The following is a 22425-nucleotide window of genomic DNA, read 5'->3' as shown; positions in this document are numbered from 1 at the left end:
TCCTGCTGATTTTAATTGGAGGTTTTGCCCAAGACGGGAATGCAGTGCCAGGCCAGTGGCATTTTAGGGAAGATCATAGGAATCGAGTGCCAAGGAAAAGGGGGGAACAGATTTAGGCTAAGATAGAAAACTATAATCCGTAAGTCCCATTTGCCTACCAGGAGTGTTTAGTTAAAAGGGAGAGGAAAGTTTAAAAAATGAAATCAGAGTTCTGAATCAATCATTCTTTTATTAATTCCGTGAGACGCTACAAACTGTGTACTCTATAGACCAGAGACTAGTACTAGACTGGGAAGACAAACAGTTGTTTTTAGGTTTCTGATGATGCACTGTTTAGGGGGTGTGCTGTGTATGACTCTGTTGTGTGTGTGTTACAGGAATAGTGCTGATAAAAGATGAATATATCAATGGTGTCAGAATGCTTGGGGCTCTACTGAAAGAAGCCTCGATTTATGGATGTGCTAGGGTAAATTATAACTGGCCATCAGACCCAGTCTGTGTTCATCATTTTCCCCCAGATTCCTAATTAGCTTTAATCATCCCCCTCCTTGAGTTTCTATCATTGACTTAATAGTTTGTTTTCCTTCCTTCTGTCCGTTCTTCACATAACGTCAAAGAGCCTCACGGAACAGCTCATAGCGATGGAAGAAAAAACCCAAAGAAGAATTTTGTGGTCCCTTGCCACGATGAAGATGCTTTCTGGTTTGGAACTGTGGAATGAAGGCAATAGGTCTTATTGGTGGAGGCAGAGGCAGAGGGTAGAAGCGGGGAGTGGAAGAGCAGCAAAGAGAAAACCCGATGGGGTCTTTAAAATTAGGTTGTCAGGAGTGTAACTGGGGAGGATTATGAAAAAATTTTTGCAAATTACACAGCTCTGTGTCTGGAAGGAGGTGACAGGCAACATCAACCACATGTGCAATTTCAGCATTTTGCTTTGGGGCATGGATGTGCTGAGGGTAAGGAGGAAGGATCCAGAAGCGTCTTTAGGGCTGACAGAAATGCTAAAAGCGGCAGGAAGCTCCCAGGTGGAGAGCTGCCAGAGGGTTTTATTCTTCCTGGGCGGAAGTCAGGCAGGAGAATGACACACAGACCAAAGGCGAGAGAGTGAGAAGGGGCTAACCAGGTGTAACGGACCTCACCCTAAAGCACAGTGATGGTCATCTAGATCAATGATCTGGGCAGTGCCGGGGGGGTGAGCCAGTTACTAGACACGGGAGTCAGTTAAGGAAATGCTGGATCTGCTCTACCACTATTTTGTTGTGGATATTTGACCTCGCTATTTGACCTTGGGTAAATCATTTCACCTCTTTGATCCTCAGTTTCTTTATCTGTCAAAAGGGAAAGGTAACACCTACGTTACACTTTACCTTCAGAACGAGAATCAGATACCTGAAGCTCCTGGGAGGTTCGCAGTGAAAGGAAGCTATCTGTGATTGACCATTAACTATAATTATTACTGAGGGCAAAGGAAAACTGTGTTTTATATTCCTCTCAGGTAAAAATATTCCTCTCAGTTACTACAACAGCCCAGTTGATTATAGCTTAATGTCCTAGTCTCCCTAGTCACTCACCCTCCACAGTTCTAATGAATGCTGTCACCATGATGCTTGAAGAAAGAGCTAGATGTGGGCTTTGGAGTCAGAAAAGATGGGGTATTGAATCATAGCTCCGCTCATTACTTCACCTTGAGCTAATTGCTCGTCCTTTCTAAGCTTCAGTTTCCTCAACTACAGAATGGAATAATAATACATTACTTGCAGGATTGTTTTGAAGATCAGATAAGATAATGTATGTAGAGCTTCTAACATAGGTAGGTACACACTGTCTCTCATGAAAACAAACTATTGTGTTCCTCTTGAGCTCCCAAAGAAAATGGTCCCTTTGAAATAAGTATAGATTTAAAAATCCAGGGAAAGAATTCAATAAATATTGTTGGGTCCACTGAATATTGATATTAAAACAGCAACAACAACAAAATCTCTCATTGATACTTAATCTCTTCTATACCCCAGAATCATTAACAGATGGATTGCAGATCTAAATGTGAAAAGTAAAATAATAACATCAACAAAACACCTTTTAGAAGAAAACACAGAGGAGCATCATTATGACATCGGAGTAGTCAAAGATTTCTTAACACAGCTCACCATAAAGGAAAAAAACATGTTGATTAATAGGGATATATTAGGATTAAAACACATGAATCAAAAGATACCATTCAAAGAGTGAAAAGACAACCCTTAGTTAGAAGGGTTAGTTAGAAAATATATTTGCAATATCTTTACCCAAAGACTATATTTATAGTACATAAATAACTCCTACACTGGCTGGATGCTGGGCTACTCAAAGGCATTTCATGCTGCCTGACTTTGCCACTCCTTCCTGGGTCTCTTTAAACCAGAGTAGATGCAATCATCACAATTTATATTTTTCTTCAGAAGGTTCTCACTAAACTGTTTAATAAATGTGATTTGTCTCCCAAAAAAAAAAAAAAAAAAAAAAAAAAAAGACCGAACGGGAAAGTAGGCAACTGGTAACGATGATATGAACGGGCATGTCATAAAAGAGGATATTCAATAGGCTAACAAGCACATGAAACTCCCCGTTACTAGTCATCAGGACCCCGCACCAATTAAAATTGCGATGGGACACTTCTGCAGCAGGATGGCTGAAATAAAAATGAAAAGGATGAGAAACCCTAAGTATGGGCAAGGATGTGGAACAATCAAAACTCTCCTATGCTACCTGCAAGAGAGATCATTCGTTCAGCAAGTTTGGGGAAGTGGAATTAACTACTGAAGCATCCGTAAAGCTGAGCAATCCCGTCCCTAGTAGATACCCAACAAAAATGCACAGAGAAGTCCACTCAAAGACGTGTGGAAGACAGCAGCACTCTCTGTCACAGCCCCAATCTGAAGACTGTGCAAATGACCACCGCAGTAGAATGGATGTCTCGAAACACAGTGGAATACTCTTGAGAATGAATGTGCCCAAACCACACAAAACAATATGAAGGAATTTCACAGAAGAATGAAAGGTGAAAAAAGCCAGATACCAAAGGGGCCACACTGCGCAAAGAGAGGAAAAACTGAGCTACAGTGTGTGTAGCCATGAGAGGCATAATTCCCTGGGAGAGAAGGCTGATGGTATCAGAAGAGGACACAGTGGGTTTCTGCACTGCTGATAACGCCCCGTTCTTTGATCTAAGTGCTGGTTGCATGTGGGAATTCATTCTGTGAAAATTCATCTTGCTGTACCCTTAACGATATTTTCACTTGCTATATATCTCGAACGCTTCCATAAAACATTTACCCCCCAAAAATCGTCCTTTAAAACAACCAGAAAAACACTATTAAGGCAGCAATATGCTACATTTTTATATCACTTTTAAACTTTCTAAAGCTCTCCTGTTTGGTTCTCTGATTTAGAACCTCACGACTTTTCTGTCATAGGTTGGGTTGAGGGGTATCAAGGATTTTTAAGGATATGAAAAACTGGGCTCAGAGAGGTGACGTGACTTCCTGAAGGTCACCAGTGAGCTGTCACATCACTAAGATTACAACTCACCCGGGTGTGAGTTTGTTGGTCGATTTGGAGGGTGGAGGTGGGTAGGAGCATAGGGAAATGGTGCTAAAGAGGATAAAGAGCTACAGAAATTGTAAGAAATTAGTTCTATTTCTGACTCAATCCTCTAAGCCTCTAGATTCTGTTCTGAACAGGAAGCCAGTTCTGAGCCCCAGGGAAGAAAAAAAAAACCTGAAAACATAAAAACAACAAAAAGGGTCTGGAGATACTTATTTTCTTGCCTCACGTCAACCAAGGGAGTCAATTCCCTACTTGCTACAAATGTACAATGACAAACAGGGGTGGGCATGGAGACATCCCTGGTAGCACTGAGTTGAACAAACCCTGCGTATCACTCATGGTGAAGCTCAGCTGCCGACACGCAACTCCCTGCCCCTCACCCTGATTGTGCATCCTTGGGTTGCCATGGGGTTGGACCTTACTGCCTTCTTTACCTCCGTAAAGAGAAAAGAAATGCACAAGATATTCTTAGTTGAAAGCTTCATTGCCCCATGGCTGGGAGGGTACTTCTAGGCTTCTGTGACTGACAGCAGGCTGCCCCGAGCTAGCCTAGGGTTATCTGTTGGCTTGTACCTCTTCCTCAATAGGACAATTTAGTACACACTCAGAATAGGTCCTTGCCACGAATTTGCCCCCTCCTCCCAGGGTGCGTGCACCTGTGCGTGCATGTGCACGCACACACACACACACACACACACACACACACACACATCAGTAGGTCAGGGACTGTCAAAGTAGCAATTAACTCTGGTAAGTGGAGCTGTCTGTGTGTTTAGCGTGGCAGATTTTCAGAATTCTGGAGTGGAATGATGCCTAGACAAGGCTTAGTCCACGGGAAACAGAGAGCTTATGTGACTTGCCTGAGGTCACACAAATAGTACCTGGAAACCCAGAGGCTGAATCTTTCCCTTGAGGAAGGAAGGACCCTACACAAAGCCACAAATGTAGACCATTCATCTTTCCCCAACCTCTCCCAAGGGCACCGACAGCCTTTCACCTGGGTGACTGTGCATTGGGGGAAAGGAAATATTCATACTTTTCAAGGATTACTGGACACTGGCTTTGAACTGGTAGTATTTCTAGGAGACACAATACGTCACTGTGGTCTCCTGATCAGCACAGGTGTTTATGGGGGGGGGGGTCAGGTGATCAATGGGACTTTGGTGCAGGTTCTTCTCACAGTGGGTCTGATATGATGGTTATTTCCGCATTCCAGAGTGCATGCCTGAGATTAATCCATAACTGGAATGCTCTGCAACTGGCAGAAACCCCTTCCTTCCCACTTCTGGCATCCCCACCAAATAATAAAACTTATATTATGGAATATTCTCTCCCTTTAACCAGCTTCCAAGAAAACAAAACAAGGCAATAAGAACAACAACAAAACATGTACCTAGGCCGAAGCATGTTGCAAGGGGCATAAACCACACGATAAATCCGCTAAAACAAACTTTGTCTTGATTGACAAAGGTTCAAAAGGGCAATTTTGTATTACAAGATATTTCTTCATAAGGTCTCTGAAGAGTGCACTAACCTCTGTACTAAAATGTATCACAATGGAAAAAAAAACAAATGACAAACCCACGTGGCAGGTGGCCACGGATCCTTTGACACTCCTCCCATAGACAGGAGACCTCTGTTCCCCTCCCTTGAATCTGGGCAGATTCCACCACTCCTTTGACCAATACAGTTAAGGCAGAAGTGATTCACTTAGTTTATGGACTCAGCAGCAGCTTCTACTTCTTGTCTCTTGGAAAACTCCCCCTTAGAGCTCTGAGGCCACTTATAAGCAGGCTGACCACCCTGCTGGAGAGACCACATGAAGAGACCCTGAAGAGAGACAGCTGCCCAGCTGAGCCCAGCCTTTTGCTCATCTCTGCTAAGGAACCAGATATGCGAGTGAAGCTCTCTTAGAACCTCCAGCTCAGCCCAGCTGCCACCTAAATACCAATGAGTGACTTCGAGTAGCCTCATGTGGAACAGAAGAATTGCCCAGCCATTTCTGGCACAAATTTCCGACTCATAGATCATGAGCATAATATAACGATTGGTGCTTTAAGGCCCTAAATTTGGGTCAATTTGTTAAACAGCAATAGATATTCAAACTATTACATACCATGAGCCCCCAGAGAGAACTCAGGATCTCTCTTCCTCCTTCCATTACTACCAAGCTATGTAACTGTACCAGGCAGAACTTGAAAAATGTCCTCCCTCCCCAAGATTCCAGGCTCTAACCCCCAGGACCTGTGGATGTGGTGAGATATCACTCCCAAGACTGTGTCCTGTTATTTGGCACAGTTGATGTAAAGATACTGAGATTATCTAGGTGAACCTAATTTAATTAGAGGTGTCCCTTTGAAAGCAGAGAGTTTTCTCTGGCCGTTGGCAGAAAGAGAATTCAGAGAGATCCAAAGCCTGAGAAAGACTTGCTGCACCTTTGTTCCTTTGAAGATGGAGTGGTCCATGTACCAGGACTGGAGAATAGCCTCTAGGAGCTAAGAGTGAAGTCTGGCCAATGACCAGCAAGGGAAAAATGACCTCAGTCCTATAACCATAAAGAAGTGAATTCTGCCAACCACCAGACTGAGCTTTGAAGTGGGTTCTTGACATCTTCATTTCTGCTTGTGAGACATCAGCAGAAGATCCAGCTATACCAGGCCCAGCCTCCTGACCCATGGAAACTGAAAGATAATAAATGCATATTGCTTTCAACCAGTATAGTTACTCTGGCCAAGACACACTCTGTTCTATTTTATTCTTTAATAAAATGACAGGAATCGATTAGATGATCATTTAGGTTCCCTGACAGCCATGACATTTTATGATTTTGTAATTTTAGGCCATTTAACCTTCCTGAGCTTCAGATTCCTAAGGTAAAGCACAGGTGCAGGCCCAGTCCTGTGCCATTTTTCTTTTAACTGCTAGAGCTCAAGATCTCTGTAAACGGAGGCACCCCTGTCTTATTCACCATCTACCAAGACCTCATGCATAATGCCTGGCACTTAGTAGGAGATCACTAAATATCTGCTGGATGAAGGAATGCATGGATAAATGAATGAAGATTCAGTATAAATATTAATGTACATATTCTTTGACAAGAACAAAGGGCTATGCCTATATAGGATGGCAACAGAAGAAGGGGTACTACTTCATAACGTTGGACCAGTCATTAATTTCTGTAAGCCTTAGTTTTCTCACCTGTACATGGGGAGTCTAATCCTTGTTCTAGCTCCGCCCAACCCCCAGGTTATTATAACAATCAGCCCTTTGCAAAATAAAATAATCTATACATAAGGTATCTGTCTTATACATAAGGTATTTGTCTTAGTAATAGTTTACTTTTTAGAATTGGGAATATATCTAAGCCAAATGAGGTAAATTTATTCCCTAATTATACCAGAGACTGAGTACCTTCCTGCTGTTATTTTGGCCGCTGCTGGTTAGCAGTCTTGCCACCTCTCAGCAGGAGTTCTACCTGCTGGGATACAGAGCCATTAGCATCTGTTTAAGCAGAGGTGTTGGAAACTCAACTCCAAGAAGTCTGGCTGAAGGATGAGGATCTCTATTGTCAGGAAATCACAACGTGTGGTAGCACACCAAATAATCTGGGTCATTGCCTCTTAACCTGGAGTAAATCATTCTTTTCCAAGGCTGTGTGCTGAGGAACCCAATCCCTTAAAAAGAATTCAAAAAGAATGGTCCTATGGCCAAACAAGTTTAAAAAAAGATGCATATGACCCCTTCTCTATTTAATTTGTTTTTAAATTCAACATTTCCTAAACTTATTCAATCAAAGACACCACTTCCTCCCCTCCCTCCATCCCTTCACCCCTTCCCAATATCCTATCAGTTCCCTCAAGGGAACTTAACTTTTGCCTGGCTTTGACCAAGTGCACATATTGTGAGATGAGATCATATTTATGGCAGTGAAGAGAGGCTTCTAATCCAAGGTTAGTTCGGTCCCCAGACCAGCCATATCAGTATCACCTGGGACCTGGGACCCATCCCAGACCTACATAAGGAATCAGAAACCTTGGGGTGGGGTCCAGCCATCTGTGTTCAAAAGGCCCTCCTGGTGACGGTGATGCCCGCGCCAGCTTGAGAACCACTGCCCTAACCCACAGATCTGTGGTAAAGCTCATGTCAACACAGGAAAGAGACACTGAATCCTTTTACACCTGGGAGAGCGAGTCCATTGATTCTCTAGTTCATATTTGGAATGGCTACCAGAGAGCACTCCCTAAGTGCATTCTTTATATATTTTTTCCAATGGCTACTCATCACCTAAATGATAATATACAAACTCCACAGCTAGGTATTCAATCCCTCCATAATTTCATTTCAAAATACTTCTCTAATCTTATTCAACAACAATAAGGACAATTATTTAATATTTGTTGACCATTTATTATATGCTAAGAACACTGTATATCTTTTTCTTGGGTAACCCTCACAATGACTCTGGGGAGAAAGTACTGTTATTATCCTCATTTTACAGATGAGTCAACAGCTCCAGCATACAACTCACCAAGATTTTACCCCAGGCTGTCTGGTTCCCAAGCCCATGCACTCAATCTTGATCTACGTGCTTTCTCTGCTCTTCTGATTTCGCATTTCTGGATGAAATTAGTCTCACATTCAATTCATCCTAAGTATCTGTTGCTTTCTTAAATGGTAGACATTCTCTCTACCCCAAGTTCAAAGCATCATCATCGCTTAACATCCACCTCAAATGGTCCCTCACTTCAGTTCAGCAAATGCTGTGTCATTCTATGCCAGGCACTTTACCTGTTACTGGCGGGGGGGGGGGGGCAGGGGGGGGGATACACTGGTGAACAAGAAAAACAGAATCCCTGCGCTCACAGAATCTGTCGTCAAGTAGGGGAAGTCTAGGATTAAACACACAATTGCAAACGTGCCAGGGGGTAGAAAAAACTTCCACGCAGGATGCAGTAAAGACATACTGTTGACAGTGCAACCTGGTTCAGTGTGTCAGGACAAGCATCACTAAGAAATGGGGGTTTGATCTGAAATTTAAAGGATGAATAGAATAATCCAGGCAAAGAGAAAAGGGGATTCTTAGAGTCTTCCCGACAGGAATACATTTCTCTCCTTTCCTTACCTTTACTGCTATTCAAATTCCATGTTTATACAATGGGAAGCATAACAGCATCTATTTTACAGGGTGGTTGTAAGGATTCAGTGAGTAAGTTATGTAAGGTATTTAAAGCTGTGCCTGGTACATAATAAATAGTCATTATACATTAAATTATTATCATTATTTATTATTATTGTGGCGAGTTAGTAGGAATAAGAGCTGCTGTCTCGGGACAAGCTCCTGAAATTGACCTGCCTGTAAGTGACTTGGCACACAAATGACACTCTCCCTTCCATCTGATCAGAGTGATGTGTGATGCTCCTGGCACACTGAATAGTCATGGCGGGTCGGTTACCCTCCTACAAAGCCCACGTGCTTCTGGTCCCTCCAAGTTACAAGCACATTTACCAAGAGTCGTTTTGTTTGTTCCCAAACCTGCTTATGCCAGCTGTATTTGCTATTATGTTCCTGAGACCAAAGTATTCTAGGAATGTGTCTCCTACTTTATGAAAAGTATGTTTAGACCTCTATTTTTGTGTTTGGACGATAACTGTAAAATGCTACACAAAAGCATAAAAATGTCTAGGGTGAGAAATAATATTCGCTTATAAACTGTACTTGCTTAAACACTAAAGATGTAAGCAAATTAGCTTTAAGTATGCCATTTAACTATTGCTCTCCTTTTTTCCAAAGCGATTAAAAAATTAAACTTTTTGAAATAAAAAAAACTCAAAAAAATCAATGAAATGCAAGCTTTTTTCTGTGGGAACTCATTTGAATTCCGTGGGAAAATTCTACAAAGACCAGTTGATGAAAGAATTGCCATCAATTTAAATAAAGGAGAAGTACCTGGAAAAGATTGGGAGGGCTCATAAAAATCTACAAACGTGTAGGTGGCTTCTTAAGAGTCTTTAAACTATTGCTCCACTTTGAGTAAACCAAAGTGGGAAATACTATACAATTACCGGTGTGCTTTCTGCAAGAAAGCCAGGAAAACATCAAATGGAATATATTATACAAACACCCTCAAAAAAGATTTTGGCCCTACTTCAAAAGGCTGGCCAAGAAATATATATTTTAAGTTAAAATAAATTGTGTTTATACATGTGCAGCATTGCATACATTTTAGGGTTCCTTATTTTAACTTTTTCTATTAATTGAGAAATTATTGGTTTTGAAATTTGTCTGATACGGAGCCTGTGCTTGACTTCTTACTATGTGCTAAAAGTGGCATATATGTTCTTTTATTGATTTTCCGATGGTAGGTATCATTTTTATCTCCACCATGTCAATTGGAAAAATGAAGTTCAGATAACTTAATACTGTACCAACGTTCCATTGTTAGTAAATGGCAGTCTACACCTTGGTCTGTCAGATTCCAGAGTCTAAAGCCTTAAGCATCTGAAATTTCATTGCCTCTCTACTACGTTATTACATTTTGCTGGGCTCATGAATTATTTTCTCCAATGGAAAGATCTGTGTCTTAAAAGCAGAAATAGTGTCTTCATCAAAAATCTAGCATCTACTACAACTGTGCTCTTGATTATATTAACATTGCATCTGTGCATTTCTTTATAAGTTATGAAGAGTTTTCACATATAGCATCCAAATTGACTGAGACATCAACTCCATAGGGTAGCTTTTCTTATTATCCTGAGCGTACAGATGAGGAAACACAGGGCTCAGGGAGGTTTCGCGATTTTTTCAGGTCACGCATCTAATAAGTGGGAGAGCAGGGACTGTCAGCCTAATAAACTGACACTGACTTCGGCTCAATACAAGATAAGAAGTCACACCCCTCTGCCCCCCAGCAGGAGTCTGTGGAGATTAAATCCAGAGGCAAGTAAGTATAGGGTTCAGAGAGAAGAATCAAAATCAGTGTGGATACTGAGGGTTCTCATAATAGAGATAACGATTATCCTGGTAGCTGGACTCTTTCCATAGACACCAATTAAACGCTGTCTGGAGCAGGAAGTTTGTAAAAAGCTGACATGGGCTCAGAAGCTATGGCCCCACGATTGAAGCCTGAGGTGGATGCCCCCAAGAGAGCTTCATCTGAACAATGCATAATTACATTGTGCCTGGCTAAAGCCCGGGTGCTGGGTCAAGTCCATGTGAACATGAGAAGTAAAAATAAACCGAAGACCAGGAGTCATTGGAAAAATGCCAATAGTTATACTGCCTGCCCTCAAGTTAAAGTTCCATGAATCTCCTTTGTCTTACAATACTGTAACCTCTACAAAAATCGGGACAGGGTATGGGGAAAAACATCAAATCACACTGTCATTAAGCACCTAGTTGGTGCTAGGAATTGTTTTTCATCTCACTGAATTTAGTAAACTCTTGGAAGTGTCTATTTTTGTCCTTTTTTCCCACTAGGGCGCATTTCCCAAAGTAGTGGACTTAACAACAGATCCTTGCAGAATTTGGATACACGTCAACTAAAGATGATCTCAATTTGCAGTTTCCATTTTACTGCCTGGACTGTCACGGTCAGAGGGCCTGAATTTTAATCATGCTCTGTTCACACATTCCCAGAGTGACCTTAAACACGTCACAACTCCCTTTGGCCTTAGTTCCTTCCTTTGTAAATGACGAAGACAATTTAAACCACATGCAATGTAGTGTGTGAAAGACTTGTAAATTATTTGTATGGCAATGCATACAATTTTAAAATATTGTGTCAACATGTTTTGGGAACCCCATTACAAGTAGAAAATAATTTATTTGCCCATTCATTGAGCACATTTTAAAAAATGTGTGCCAATTACCATGCTAGGAAGTTATACTGTTAAAGTGATAAAACAACATGGGTTCAGATGCGTACATGGGGCTGACGGTCTCACAGGAGAGACAGGTGTTAATAACTGGGTAAACAAAGGTACAGTGGTAAACTGAGATTTGGGCTTCATTTGGGAAATCAGATTGCTAGGAAAACATATTAAACAAGTCCTGATACTACAGCCTTTCAGTGCAAGGAGCACAGGCTTTTGAGCTGAGATCTGAAGGGATGCATAGATACTATTGCAGATAAGAAAGAAGGAAGAAAGCTTCAGGGAAGAGCCTGTGTGAAGCCTATGGGGTGGGAGGAGTGTGCACACCTAGTGAACTGAAAGATTAGTGAGTTGGCTGAGCGAGCCAAGAAGAGGTGTGAAACACAGAGTAAGAGGCAGGCAGAGGCCAGATCACGACAGACCTGTAGGTCATCTTGAGTGTGCCCATTCTCCTAAGAGCAGGGATTAGTCACCAAAGGCTGTCGAGATCAAATTTGCTTCTTAAGTAATAATTCTGACGGCCTCCTGGAACATAGATTGGAAAGTGATTTGAGTAGATTTTGGGAGGCTTAGCTAAAAGGCTACTGTCATTTGGGGCAAACGGTCTTAGTTTGAACTGTAGGCTACTCATGAAAATTGACTAACATTATCAGAAAGCAGTACGGTTCAAAGATTCGATTTCTATTCTTGTATCAATATTTTGGAGTTGAACAGTTACTCTGTCGCTCTCTGTGAGTGATATTTCTCCTAGGAGTTGGGAAGGACCTCAGAGATAACTGAGCCCAGTTGTTTTCAAATTGTTTTAGCAAAAATTTAAAAATCACCTGATTTTCCCAAATGAGTTTTAATGCAGAATTCTCATAAAGAAAACAGCTAAAGAGCTGCTCTGGTTAAAGATGAGGGGCACCTGTTCTCTGCTCCGCCTGTACCTGCCCCTGCAAGGCTCCTTTTTTGCACCCAGCGTTCTCATTCTGGAATACATGCTACAGACCCAGTGTGGACTTAGTCGGGCTCACACAGGGCCCAGGTGGGGGGACTTGAACTCAGGTCTTCTGGTTCAAACAAGTGTCCTTCTCAAAAGCACATCCTGAGGCTAGATAATGATGCTTTGAAGGCAAAGACCCCTTCGCCTCTATCTTTAAGTGTCTTACAGTGTCTGGCATAGGACGGGAGACCAGGTAGTCAGTAAACATTTATGGAATTGCACAGAAGCCAGCAGAATTCACTGCTCAAGCTGATTTTGTGCTTTTCTTTTTTCTCTCCCTCTCTCCCTTCCTCTTTTTTCCCCTTTCTCCCTCTCTCTTTTCTTTCCTCCCTCCCTCCCTGCTTCCTTCCCTCCTTTGCAATGAGAGGTGATTTCCATCACATTGCAGTTTGTAGTTTAGGCAGGTAATCTGAACACCTTGGATCATCCTGCCTCAGGGGCAGGTAGAATAGCATAGATGTTATGGGAAGGGACTCTGCCAGGGTTTGAATCCTGCCTCTTATTTGATGTATAATCTTCAGCGAGTCAATTAACATCTCTGGATTTTAAACTTCCCCATTCATAACATGGGATGAGCTGATGCTGCCAGATGAGTTGTCATGATGATTAAATGAGGTGAAAGTGTGTAGGACAGTGCCCGGGGCAAGAGAAATGCCTTAGAGTGTTACCTTGAACCTAAACTCAGCCCCATTCTCTTCCTGATGAATTTAATTCCAAGTTCACCCTGCTTGCAGAGCCCCCTTTCACAGAGCACTCAGAGTTTACACAGTGCTGGCAGACATATCATCTCAGGTGAGCCACACAGAGACCCTCTGAGGCAGGTAGAAGAAATTATGCTGCCTGTTTCACAGATGAGAAAACCAAGGTTCAGAAAGTCTAGTAACAGTGGCCAAACTCAAAGCCCACTTCCCAGTCTTTCCGCCTTTTTAACTGCAAAACATAAGGACATCCTGGTAGCGAAACAATCCACAGGAAACTTCCCTGTGGGTCCCGCCTTTCCTTGACCTGTCTCACTGAAGTGGTCTGACTCTAGGGCCGGCTCCTGCACAAGCTACAAGAAGTCCACCACAGTATCCCTGGGACCCCCCAAATTACCTAATACGTGATGGAAACCCAATCTGGCAGGTGTGGTCTGGAATTAATCCTGCTACCATCATCCCAACAAGCACTGACCCTTGGGGGTGGGATGGGTCTTATTTAACGTAATGCTTCCAGAGCCCCACACAGAGTAAGTTCTCAGGAGCTCCTTGCTAAGCTGACCTGCACTGAACCTGACCTCTTCTCTGTACTTACAGGGGCTGTGTCTGATGTGGCTGCCTGGGCTCCAGAGCTGACTCAGGGCTCTACAACTGGTGCCATTTCTTGAATCTCAGCACACTACATTAGGGTCTAGAAAACTCTACTCCTGGTCTGTCATCACCCACATGACCGTGAGGGGCTCACCCTGCCTGTGACATCATCCTACACTGAAACCAAGGTGCCCCAACCCAGAGCAGCCGCCTCTCCTGCTTCTGCTCGCCTCCTAGAGCCTGCGCAGGGCTCCTGACCGCCACACCCGCCCATGGAGTCAGCAAGACCCTTCCAATCCTGCTGCTTATCTGCCCTGTGACCTTGGACAAGTTAATTCCATCTCTGCCTCGTCAGTTTCCTTACCTGTAAAACAAATCCAATCGCATCCACTTCATAGAGATAATGTGAAGATTAGATGAAAAAACTACACGTCATCATTATCATCAACACTCAGACTCACTGAATATTACTGTGGGCTAAGCAATTTGTATGCAAAATCAGTGCCTGGTAAAAATAAGAAAAATAGCTTAACATGTATCGAGTGTTTTCTATGTGCCAGGCCCTGTTCTAAACATTTTATGTGGGTTCAAGCATTTAATCCTCAGAACAACCTTATGAGATTGGCACTATTATTAGCCTCATTTTATAGATGAGAAAATTGAGGCTCAAAGGTGGTAGTAACTTCCCCAGGGTTATAAGGTGAGCAGGCAATAAATCTGGGATTTGAACCCAGGCATACATAGCCAGCTCTATTGCCTATTATAATAGCTGCTCAGTTAAGTGTTTGTTATTGCTCTGTGATTGTGATTATTATTATCATTCATCTTATTTGCCCCATATATAGGATAGTCACCTCTACCTCCAATTATACTCAATTTATCCTGTGGTGCTTAATCTCCAAAGAGATTCCCTCTGCCCCCAGTGACCCACAACCCCCAGTATTCACCCGCTTGAACCTGGGCTGGGCTTTTGGCCAATAGAATATGGTGGAAGTGATACTCTCTGACTTCCAAAGCTAAGCTGTAAGAAGCCTTACCGTTTCCTTTTAGTCTCAGGACGCTGTCGTGTTTCAAGAAGCCCAGGCCACCTGGAGAGGTTACGTGTAGAGCCAGCATCCTGCCAGCCCTGGGAGTGAGCCATCTTGGACGTCCAGTCAAGGCCCCCTGTGACCCCAGCCCCAGCCAACCTGAGGGAGCCCCAGCTGTGCCCAGTCAGTCTACAGAATCCTGAGAGTCGATAATAAGTGTTGTTTTGAGCCCAGAAGTCTTGGGTGAATTGTTTGGCAACAACTGAAAAGCAGAAACCCCCTTTGGCCATCCAGCTCAATATTAAAGTCCCAGTATGCCTTCAAACCAATTATCTATATTTGACTTCTCACTAGATTTTATAGGTAAACACCTCTTTGAAGTAACAATAAAATAATATTTATTGCCCTTGGGTACATTATTAAACTGTCTGTGCCTCAGTTCCCTTATCTGTAGAGCAGAAATAGTAAGAGGACCTAGTCTGTAACGTTGCAGTGAGGGGGAAGTGAGTTAATTCACATGAGATGCTTAGAACAGTGCCTGATCTTTAGAATCCATATACAGGTGTCCCCTGCTTTTCAAAAGTCTGCTTTATGCCACTTCGCTTTTACAAAAGATCTTACAAGAGACATGTTTTCACTAACCTAAAGAAATCCAAGGATTTTAGCTTTTATGAAAAAAGGTAATTGCTTCTTTGCTTTATGGCATTTCAGCTTATGAAAGGTTTCACAGAAAAGCTCTATTTTCGGATTGTGGGGGAAACCCGCACTAAGTGACAACTCTCTATTAACTGAGTCAGGCTTTTTGAATTTTAAAATCTTAATCCTCATACTTAATCTGAAGGCTAGCGTAATTCTCCCACGTTGCAAATGAGGTACATAAAGCCCTGTGGCTAGTAAACGGAGCCAGGATTTGGATCCAGTCCGTGTGCTGCTAAAGACCCAGGCTCTTTCCCTCTCCCACCCCCACCCAACAATGCCACCCTTCTTGACACAGGTGATGGCATCTGCTTGGTGGACTCAGCCCCCATGGAGCCCAGGACACAGACAAATCGCAGCAGAGCAAGTGGTTCATTTGCAAATTCCAGCTTGCTCAGCTCAGGTGGCCCACGGTCCCCAGCGTTAGCACCTCTGTCTGACACTGCTCCGTGGCAGGGAGGTGCCCTGCCTGCTGGTGTGAGAAACGCTCATTAAAGCCTCTGGTTCAGATGGCAGGAAGCAGCCCACAGCCAGCAAGGAGGTTCAGTTCTCCTGGGAAGGCTTCAGACAAATCAGCACAGAGCTGCATTTCTATGTCCCCTGCCCACCCCAGTACCCAATACATACTAAATGAATATAATTGAGTGACATGCCAAAGCGGAATTCCAGGCACCCTCTCCAGGTGAGTGAAGGAGGGATGTAATGATTAGGGCAAGTTTTCTCATCTCAGGAGGAGAGATGACAACACTGCGAGTTCTTTCTTTGCAGGTCCCAGCGGTGGCAGGGTATTTCTAGCTGTCTGTGCCTTGCAGAGGAAGAGCAAATTACAGATGTGGACAGGTTTTGCACTCAGAATAGTGAGGCGACCTGCTCAAGGTCCACAGCTTGCTAAGGTTAGGGTGCAATCTCATCCAATCGCCGATTCTGTTCTGTGTTCTTCCCGTCACCCGATTTTGTCCCTCCTTCCTCCCTTCTAAGGCCTGGCCAGCTCCTCTCTCCTCTGGAGCCCTCCTGAGCCTTCCCTAGACCCAGTGTGCTCAATGGTGCTCTATACTCTGTGCCCTGGACACTCTGCTCACCTTTAATTAATGTGTCTTCCCCGTGTCTTTGGGCTTCTGGACTTTCCACTTCATTCTCTGGAGTGACAACCAGCAACACTGACAGGTGCTTTTGTTTAAAGTCTGGTAATGGTTAAGTGTGAACTCTTTTGCCCAGGTGCACAGCCAGTGTGGTCAGCCTGGGGATGCACCATTTCTTCACTTAGGCATCTGATCAAAAGCCACCTCTTGTGGTGTCTAGGCTCAATTATATCCCCCCAAAATCCATACATTCAAATTGTCACCCACAGTATCTCCGAATGTGACTCTATTTGGAGATAAGGTCTTTAAAGAGGTAATTAAGTTAAAATGAGGTCATTGAGGTGAGCCCTATCCCAATAGGACTGGTGTCCTTATAAGAAAGGAGGATTAGGACACAGATACACAGAAAGAAAACACCCTGTGAAGACACAGGGAGAAGATGTCCAGCTACAAGCCAAGGAGAGAGGCCTCAGGAATAACCAATACCTCAGTCTCAGACTTCCAGGCACCACAACTGGGAAATAATATATTTCTGTTGTTTAAACCACTCAGTCAGTGGTAGTTAGCTATGGCGGCCCTAGCAAGCTACTATATGTGGGGAGTTCTTCCCGACTGCCAACAGATCTCCTCACTCCTTTAAGAGACATCTTTCACGGCACTGTTACCGTGCTCACTTCCGAATCTCCCCCAGTGCCCGGTGCAGGTCACGTGACTGATGCTCAGTGGGTCTAAATGGAATCCACTTCAGACCCTCACTCATGGTGGCAGTTTGGGCAATTGTCACAGATGACAAGGGAGCTATTCTGTGACTGGGCCCCTTTCCTAGTCCCTGGTTCTGCAGCATTTCAAGAATTAAGCCACTGCCGGCTGAAATTCCATTTGTTTCACAATGATCACAAGCTAGATGAAAAGAAAGGGGCTCCAAGTTGGGGGGAATGGGGAGAACAGAGATGAGCATGGACGAGTGCAAAAGGAGGAGGTTTTATTATGGGAAATAGAAGAAAATCTGCTGACTAATGTGTGGGTTTTAGGTTAATGGGAACTTAAAATAAGGGGCCCTCCATATTGGCTGGTGTAATCAGGAAAGACTTCCTGAAGGAGGCAGCATTTGATCTGAGTCTAGAAAATCGAGAGGAAAATGAGTGCTTGGGTGAGGGTGGTTGGGATAGAGGAGGACTTTTTAAAGAGTTTGGTGCTTTTTAAATTTTGAGTGCATGTAGAGCAGGGTGATTAAGAACACAGTACTTAGAGTCAAAGAGTCGGGGTATCTTGTCTCTTCTTTTATCAGCATCGTTGACTTTTGGGGCCAGATCACTGTTTGTTGTGGGGACTGCAGTAGCACTCACATGTGTTATGACACTCAGAGATGTCTTCAGACCTTTCTAAATGTTCCCTGGAGACAAAGCCACCTCCATTGAGAAGTACTGACTTACACTGCTGTTTTGGACCAATTCCTTGCCCTCTCTGAGCTTCAGTTTTCTAATCTGTACAATGCGGGTAGCAACTGTGGATAAAATATGTGGCTGACACAGAATCTGTTAAGTGAAGATGACTTAGCCTCAGTCTTTTTAAGAGTGGATCTATTTTCATTGAATAAAGTTGAATGTGGAATCCCCAAATATGAAACAGATGAAAGCATCAGCACTCTGGCAGACACAGGGTGGATAGACCCCAAGCCTGCTTTCCTGCTCTTCCATGATGCCTTCATGGAAACCCTGGAGACACAAATACAGAAAACCCCCAGATGTAGCTCATGAATGCCCTGGGAGAGTGGAGTCTGAGAGACTTGGATCTGAATTCTAGCTCCTTCTCTGTGGGTCCCTGACAGAGTTGATAAACCCTAGGTGCTATGAAGGCATGAGCCCTGTCTGGCTTGTTCACCCCTGTGTTCTCCATCATTCTTCAGAATACCTGGTACATCGAGAGCAGGGCTGGCACTAGGTTGAGGCCAGCGAGGCAGGTAGGCACTTGAGGAGGCGCTCCCTCTCAGGTGAGGACCCTGTCCTCACGTGACCAGGGGAGGGAGTGCTCCCTTCATGGTAGGTGCCTCCTTTGCTTCACTCTACTCCAGCCCCTGAGCAAAGGCCCTCAGTCAATAAATTGTTTGATTCATCAGTTAACCCAGTTTCTTCACCGTTAAGACGGGGATGCTAAAATCTGCTTTGCCAAGTAATTTTCAAGTTAGGTAATACATTTAAGCAACCAGAATAATGTCACCTAGCAGTCAGGGCTACTGCTAATTTCCTTCATCTGTCAGATGGATCAGACAGACTACAAGAGGCTGAAAGTTCAGGGTATTTTCAGGAAACAGAAATCCAGTGCAGCCAGAGGCAGTAGGGGAGAAGCCAGAGACAATCCAGAAAAACTGTGGGTCAGGACCATGCAAGGCCATGAGCTCCAGATACCTCTTCTGTAGTACATGTGCCCCTGCACCAGGTCTGAGCCTGCGGAGATGGTAGGTGGGCCAGCACTCACCTCTCTCTAGGCAGCTGGTGGCTGGGATTGTGGCGGCAGCGGACGCTGAGGCCGAAGAGCTTGCGGGCAGTGCGCTGGATCTTCTGCCTCTGGGCCTCCGTGGAGCTCTGCAGGAGCTTGTAGCGGTTCTGCAGGTCCCAGTCGTTGCCCCAGTGCTGATGGATGCTCCCAATGGTCAGGAAGTGGTTGCTAGGGAGACGCTTCATGAACGATTTAAACTCATCTAGCAAGAGACAAAGGCCAAGAAGGCGGGCTGAGCATGACACAGCCCCCATCTGAGGCGCAAATGCTTAGCCCCATCCACAAGCAAAGCAGGCGCACAATAAAGCCAACTCGTTGGTGGCCTGTAAACATGGAACTAGCCTGCTCCACTCCTAGCAGGCAGTGAAGAGGCCACTGTGTTTTCATTGACGGGTCTTTTACTTTGCTACGGCAGGAGTGAACCTGCATCCCGCATCCTTGCCTCAGACAGGGCTGCCCAAACTTCTGTCATTTGAATGCCAACTTTATGACATTCACTTGTACTTATATTTACTTGTACTTATCTTTGAATCAATTAAAACAAATGCTTATCCAATCCAAGTAGAGAATCACTATCAAATGCCCTCGGTAAAACGGGAGCTATAAAAATAAAGCTGTAAAAATAAATATAATGAAAATGATATTAATAAATTCTAGCCAAACGCTGTGGCCTGCTCAATGACTGAACCCCTGTGCCTGCTCTCACTTTGAAATTTAGGGAAGGAGCAAGTGATAGATATGAAAGGATATTAGCAGCAACTGAGACATTCTCTTTGATGCAATCTTCAGGATCGACAGAGAACTGACATCGATCACCCTCCCCACTGTGTGCCCCACTCTCATTGGAAGCTGCATGTGTGGACCGCCTTACATCAAGTCATATTTTGGGACCACCTTACATCAAGTCACATTTTGGGAAACTCCAGATGGGGACGAACTCTTGGGTCTCCTGGGTGAAGATTTCTGCCTCAGTTTGTGATGCTGAGTTTCAGTATGTCAGCATGTGCTACAAGGTGACACAGCCTTAGAAGAAATTATCTAGGTCAGCTTTCTTGTTCTACATTTGGAGAAACTGAAGCCTCGAGTGGGAATATCATTTTCTGAAGGTAGAACAGTCCATGAGTAACAAGAGACAGGACTAAAACCTGAGCTGTTGTTTTCTGATCTAATACCTCCTACTCAATCCCCCACTCAACTATTGGGAAAGTTAAAAAATTAAGGGGTTGATCATTTTGCAGGAAAAACAGGCTAAATGGTTGGGATATCTATCTATCATCTATCTGTCATCTATCTAGCTAGCTAGCTAGCAATCATCTGTCTATAGATATCTGAAGCTTGATACTTTCCATAAAACCTACAAGGAAATTTCAGGTATATTAGGCTTTCTTTTTTTTCTAAAAAATGCCTTCAAAGCTCTCGATAAGTACCAGGGTCAGGCTTAAACGTCTACAATATATAAGTGATTTTACAGCAAACGTACGAGGTGGGTGCTTTTAGTGCCCCCTTTTATAGAAACTAAGACACAGAGAAGTTAATTAACTTGCCAAGGTCACACAGCCAGCAAATGGTAGAATTAGAACTCTAGACTGGCTCCGAATCTTATGCTCTTATGTAGCATATTACACTTACTCTCAACACATAAAGAGGATCAGTGAATTGAGAGGAAAAAAACTATATATATTTTTAATATATTAATATGTTTTCTGTTAAGGTGCTGAAACAGGAGTCTCTGACTCCTCAGGAACCTTGTTATAGACAGTTAGACATGCACGAGTTCAGACTGATTCCTGACCCTTGGATGGCTGTATAAGCATTATTCTCTCAATGCCTCAGTTTCCCCATCTGTCAGTAAGAGCATCTAATTCAAATCTTGAGAGACGCTGTCTGCCTAAATAGTTTTCGATATCCACAAGGTGCTGAGTGGACGGCTGTGTAAGATTGGGAGGATACACACGACGGTACTGATGGATTTACTCAGTGGGCTGGCTGAGGGCAGGGGACTGGCCCTAATGACGCTGCTGCTTTGGTCAGTCCAGCTCTCCCCGCCACACAGCTCATCCTGCAGAGGGCTCTGTTGATCTCGGAGGAGATAACAGTCCTTTCAAAGAACCAGAATTTGGGTCAGATACGAACACCTAATTAAAAAGTGAAAATGATTTCATTTTCTTGACTAAAAGTAGAAGGGTTCCCTCCCAATAAAGGAGGCGTAGACCCCCATTTATGTGTGTAAACTAGGTCCTATGTGACCACTAACTCTCGAGCCATGAAGGAATCAATGGCTTTGACCTTTGGCCAGTCATGAATTCCTCCAAATTACTTGGGGCTGAGTCATTAAGGTTACGGGTTGCAAAGGAAAAGGAGGAAAGTACACATGTACAAGCCACATACACGTGTGGATGGATGGCTTTGTTTTCATGGGTACAGACATTTCATATGGATGAGTGCAGGATATCTAGAGGAAAGGTGTGCTTTTGTGGAGAGACAATCGTGACACAGAAATCATTTCTGTGGCCTTTTCAGCTTAACCTGCAGCATCTCAGCTTTCTGCATTTCCTCCCACACCCACCCACTCAAAGTGGCTTCTCTTCCTTGGGAATAAGGATTCTGTGCTAGGGATCCCTACTACTTGTGCACACAGCCTACACCGCCCTCTGCTTTTTAGCAATCAGTAGAATCTCTTTTCAAAAGCATTTTATCAAATGCTTCTTTTGTTTGAGGCCAAATAATCATCATAATACATTTCCATCATGAACCTCTCCTCTTTCGTGGATTCCCAGGATTTTAAATGGACTAATGGGTGCAGGTTCCTAAGGCATCACAGCTCCACTCGATGACCCTGTGAGAGCAGAATCATGGATGCATTCTGCGCTCCCAGAACTGGTGGGAGGCCTAGAGATCACGGAAACCAGTGGTTTTCAAACACAGCGCTCTACAGCTCAGCTTTTATCTGTGGTACACAGTGGCTCCAAGGTAAGATTTTGTTTGATCAAAGGGTTTCTTGGCTAAAGATTTAAATAAATTCAAATATTAAAAACACAAACATGCCCTCTCATTTATCAGATGAGGGAACTGAGGCCTGGGGGTAGGTAAAGTAGAATTGATAAGTTACAAAAGCTGCTATGACCAGTGGATTTGGAATCAGGCATTCCATTACCAGCGCTGTCATTTACTAACTACGTAACCCAGGGGAAGACACTGGGGCTTGACACCCTCCCTCCTCTAGAACACGGGAATATCACTACTCACTTTAGCTCAATCTATTAACGTTGTAATAGATTTAAGGGATATAAGGTTGTGTTAAAAACAGAAACGCGGGCTTCCCTGGTGGCGCAGTGGTTGTGAGTCCGCCTGCCGATGCAGGGGACACGGGTTCCCGCCCCGGTCTCGGAGGATCC

General features: G+C 43.7%; 1 protein-coding gene across 1 annotated transcript in view; it reads right to left on the bottom strand.

Annotated features, from left to right (window-relative positions):
• BRINP1 (BMP/retinoic acid inducible neural specific 1) overlaps positions 1-22425 on the bottom strand; it is a gene marked incomplete at its 5' end in the record, with an annotated part of 57900 nt that overhangs the window by 6822 nt on the left and 28653 nt on the right. The window contains one exon of the mRNA XM_007449799.1: positions 19010-19232. Within this exon, the coding sequence (XP_007449861.1) occupies positions 19010-19232 (223 nt within the window). The remainder of the gene's footprint in view (positions 1-19009; positions 19233-22425) is intronic.

Source organism: Lipotes vexillifer, unplaced genomic scaffold (assembly GCF_000442215.2).
Source record: "Lipotes vexillifer unplaced genomic scaffold, Lipotes_vexillifer_v1.1 scaffold230, whole genome shotgun sequence".
NCBI classification, from domain to species: Eukaryota; Metazoa; Chordata; class Mammalia; order Artiodactyla; family Lipotidae; genus Lipotes; species Lipotes vexillifer.
The sequence above is the reverse complement of the archived record's forward strand: the minus strand, read 5'-3'. Positions and strand labels throughout refer to the sequence as shown.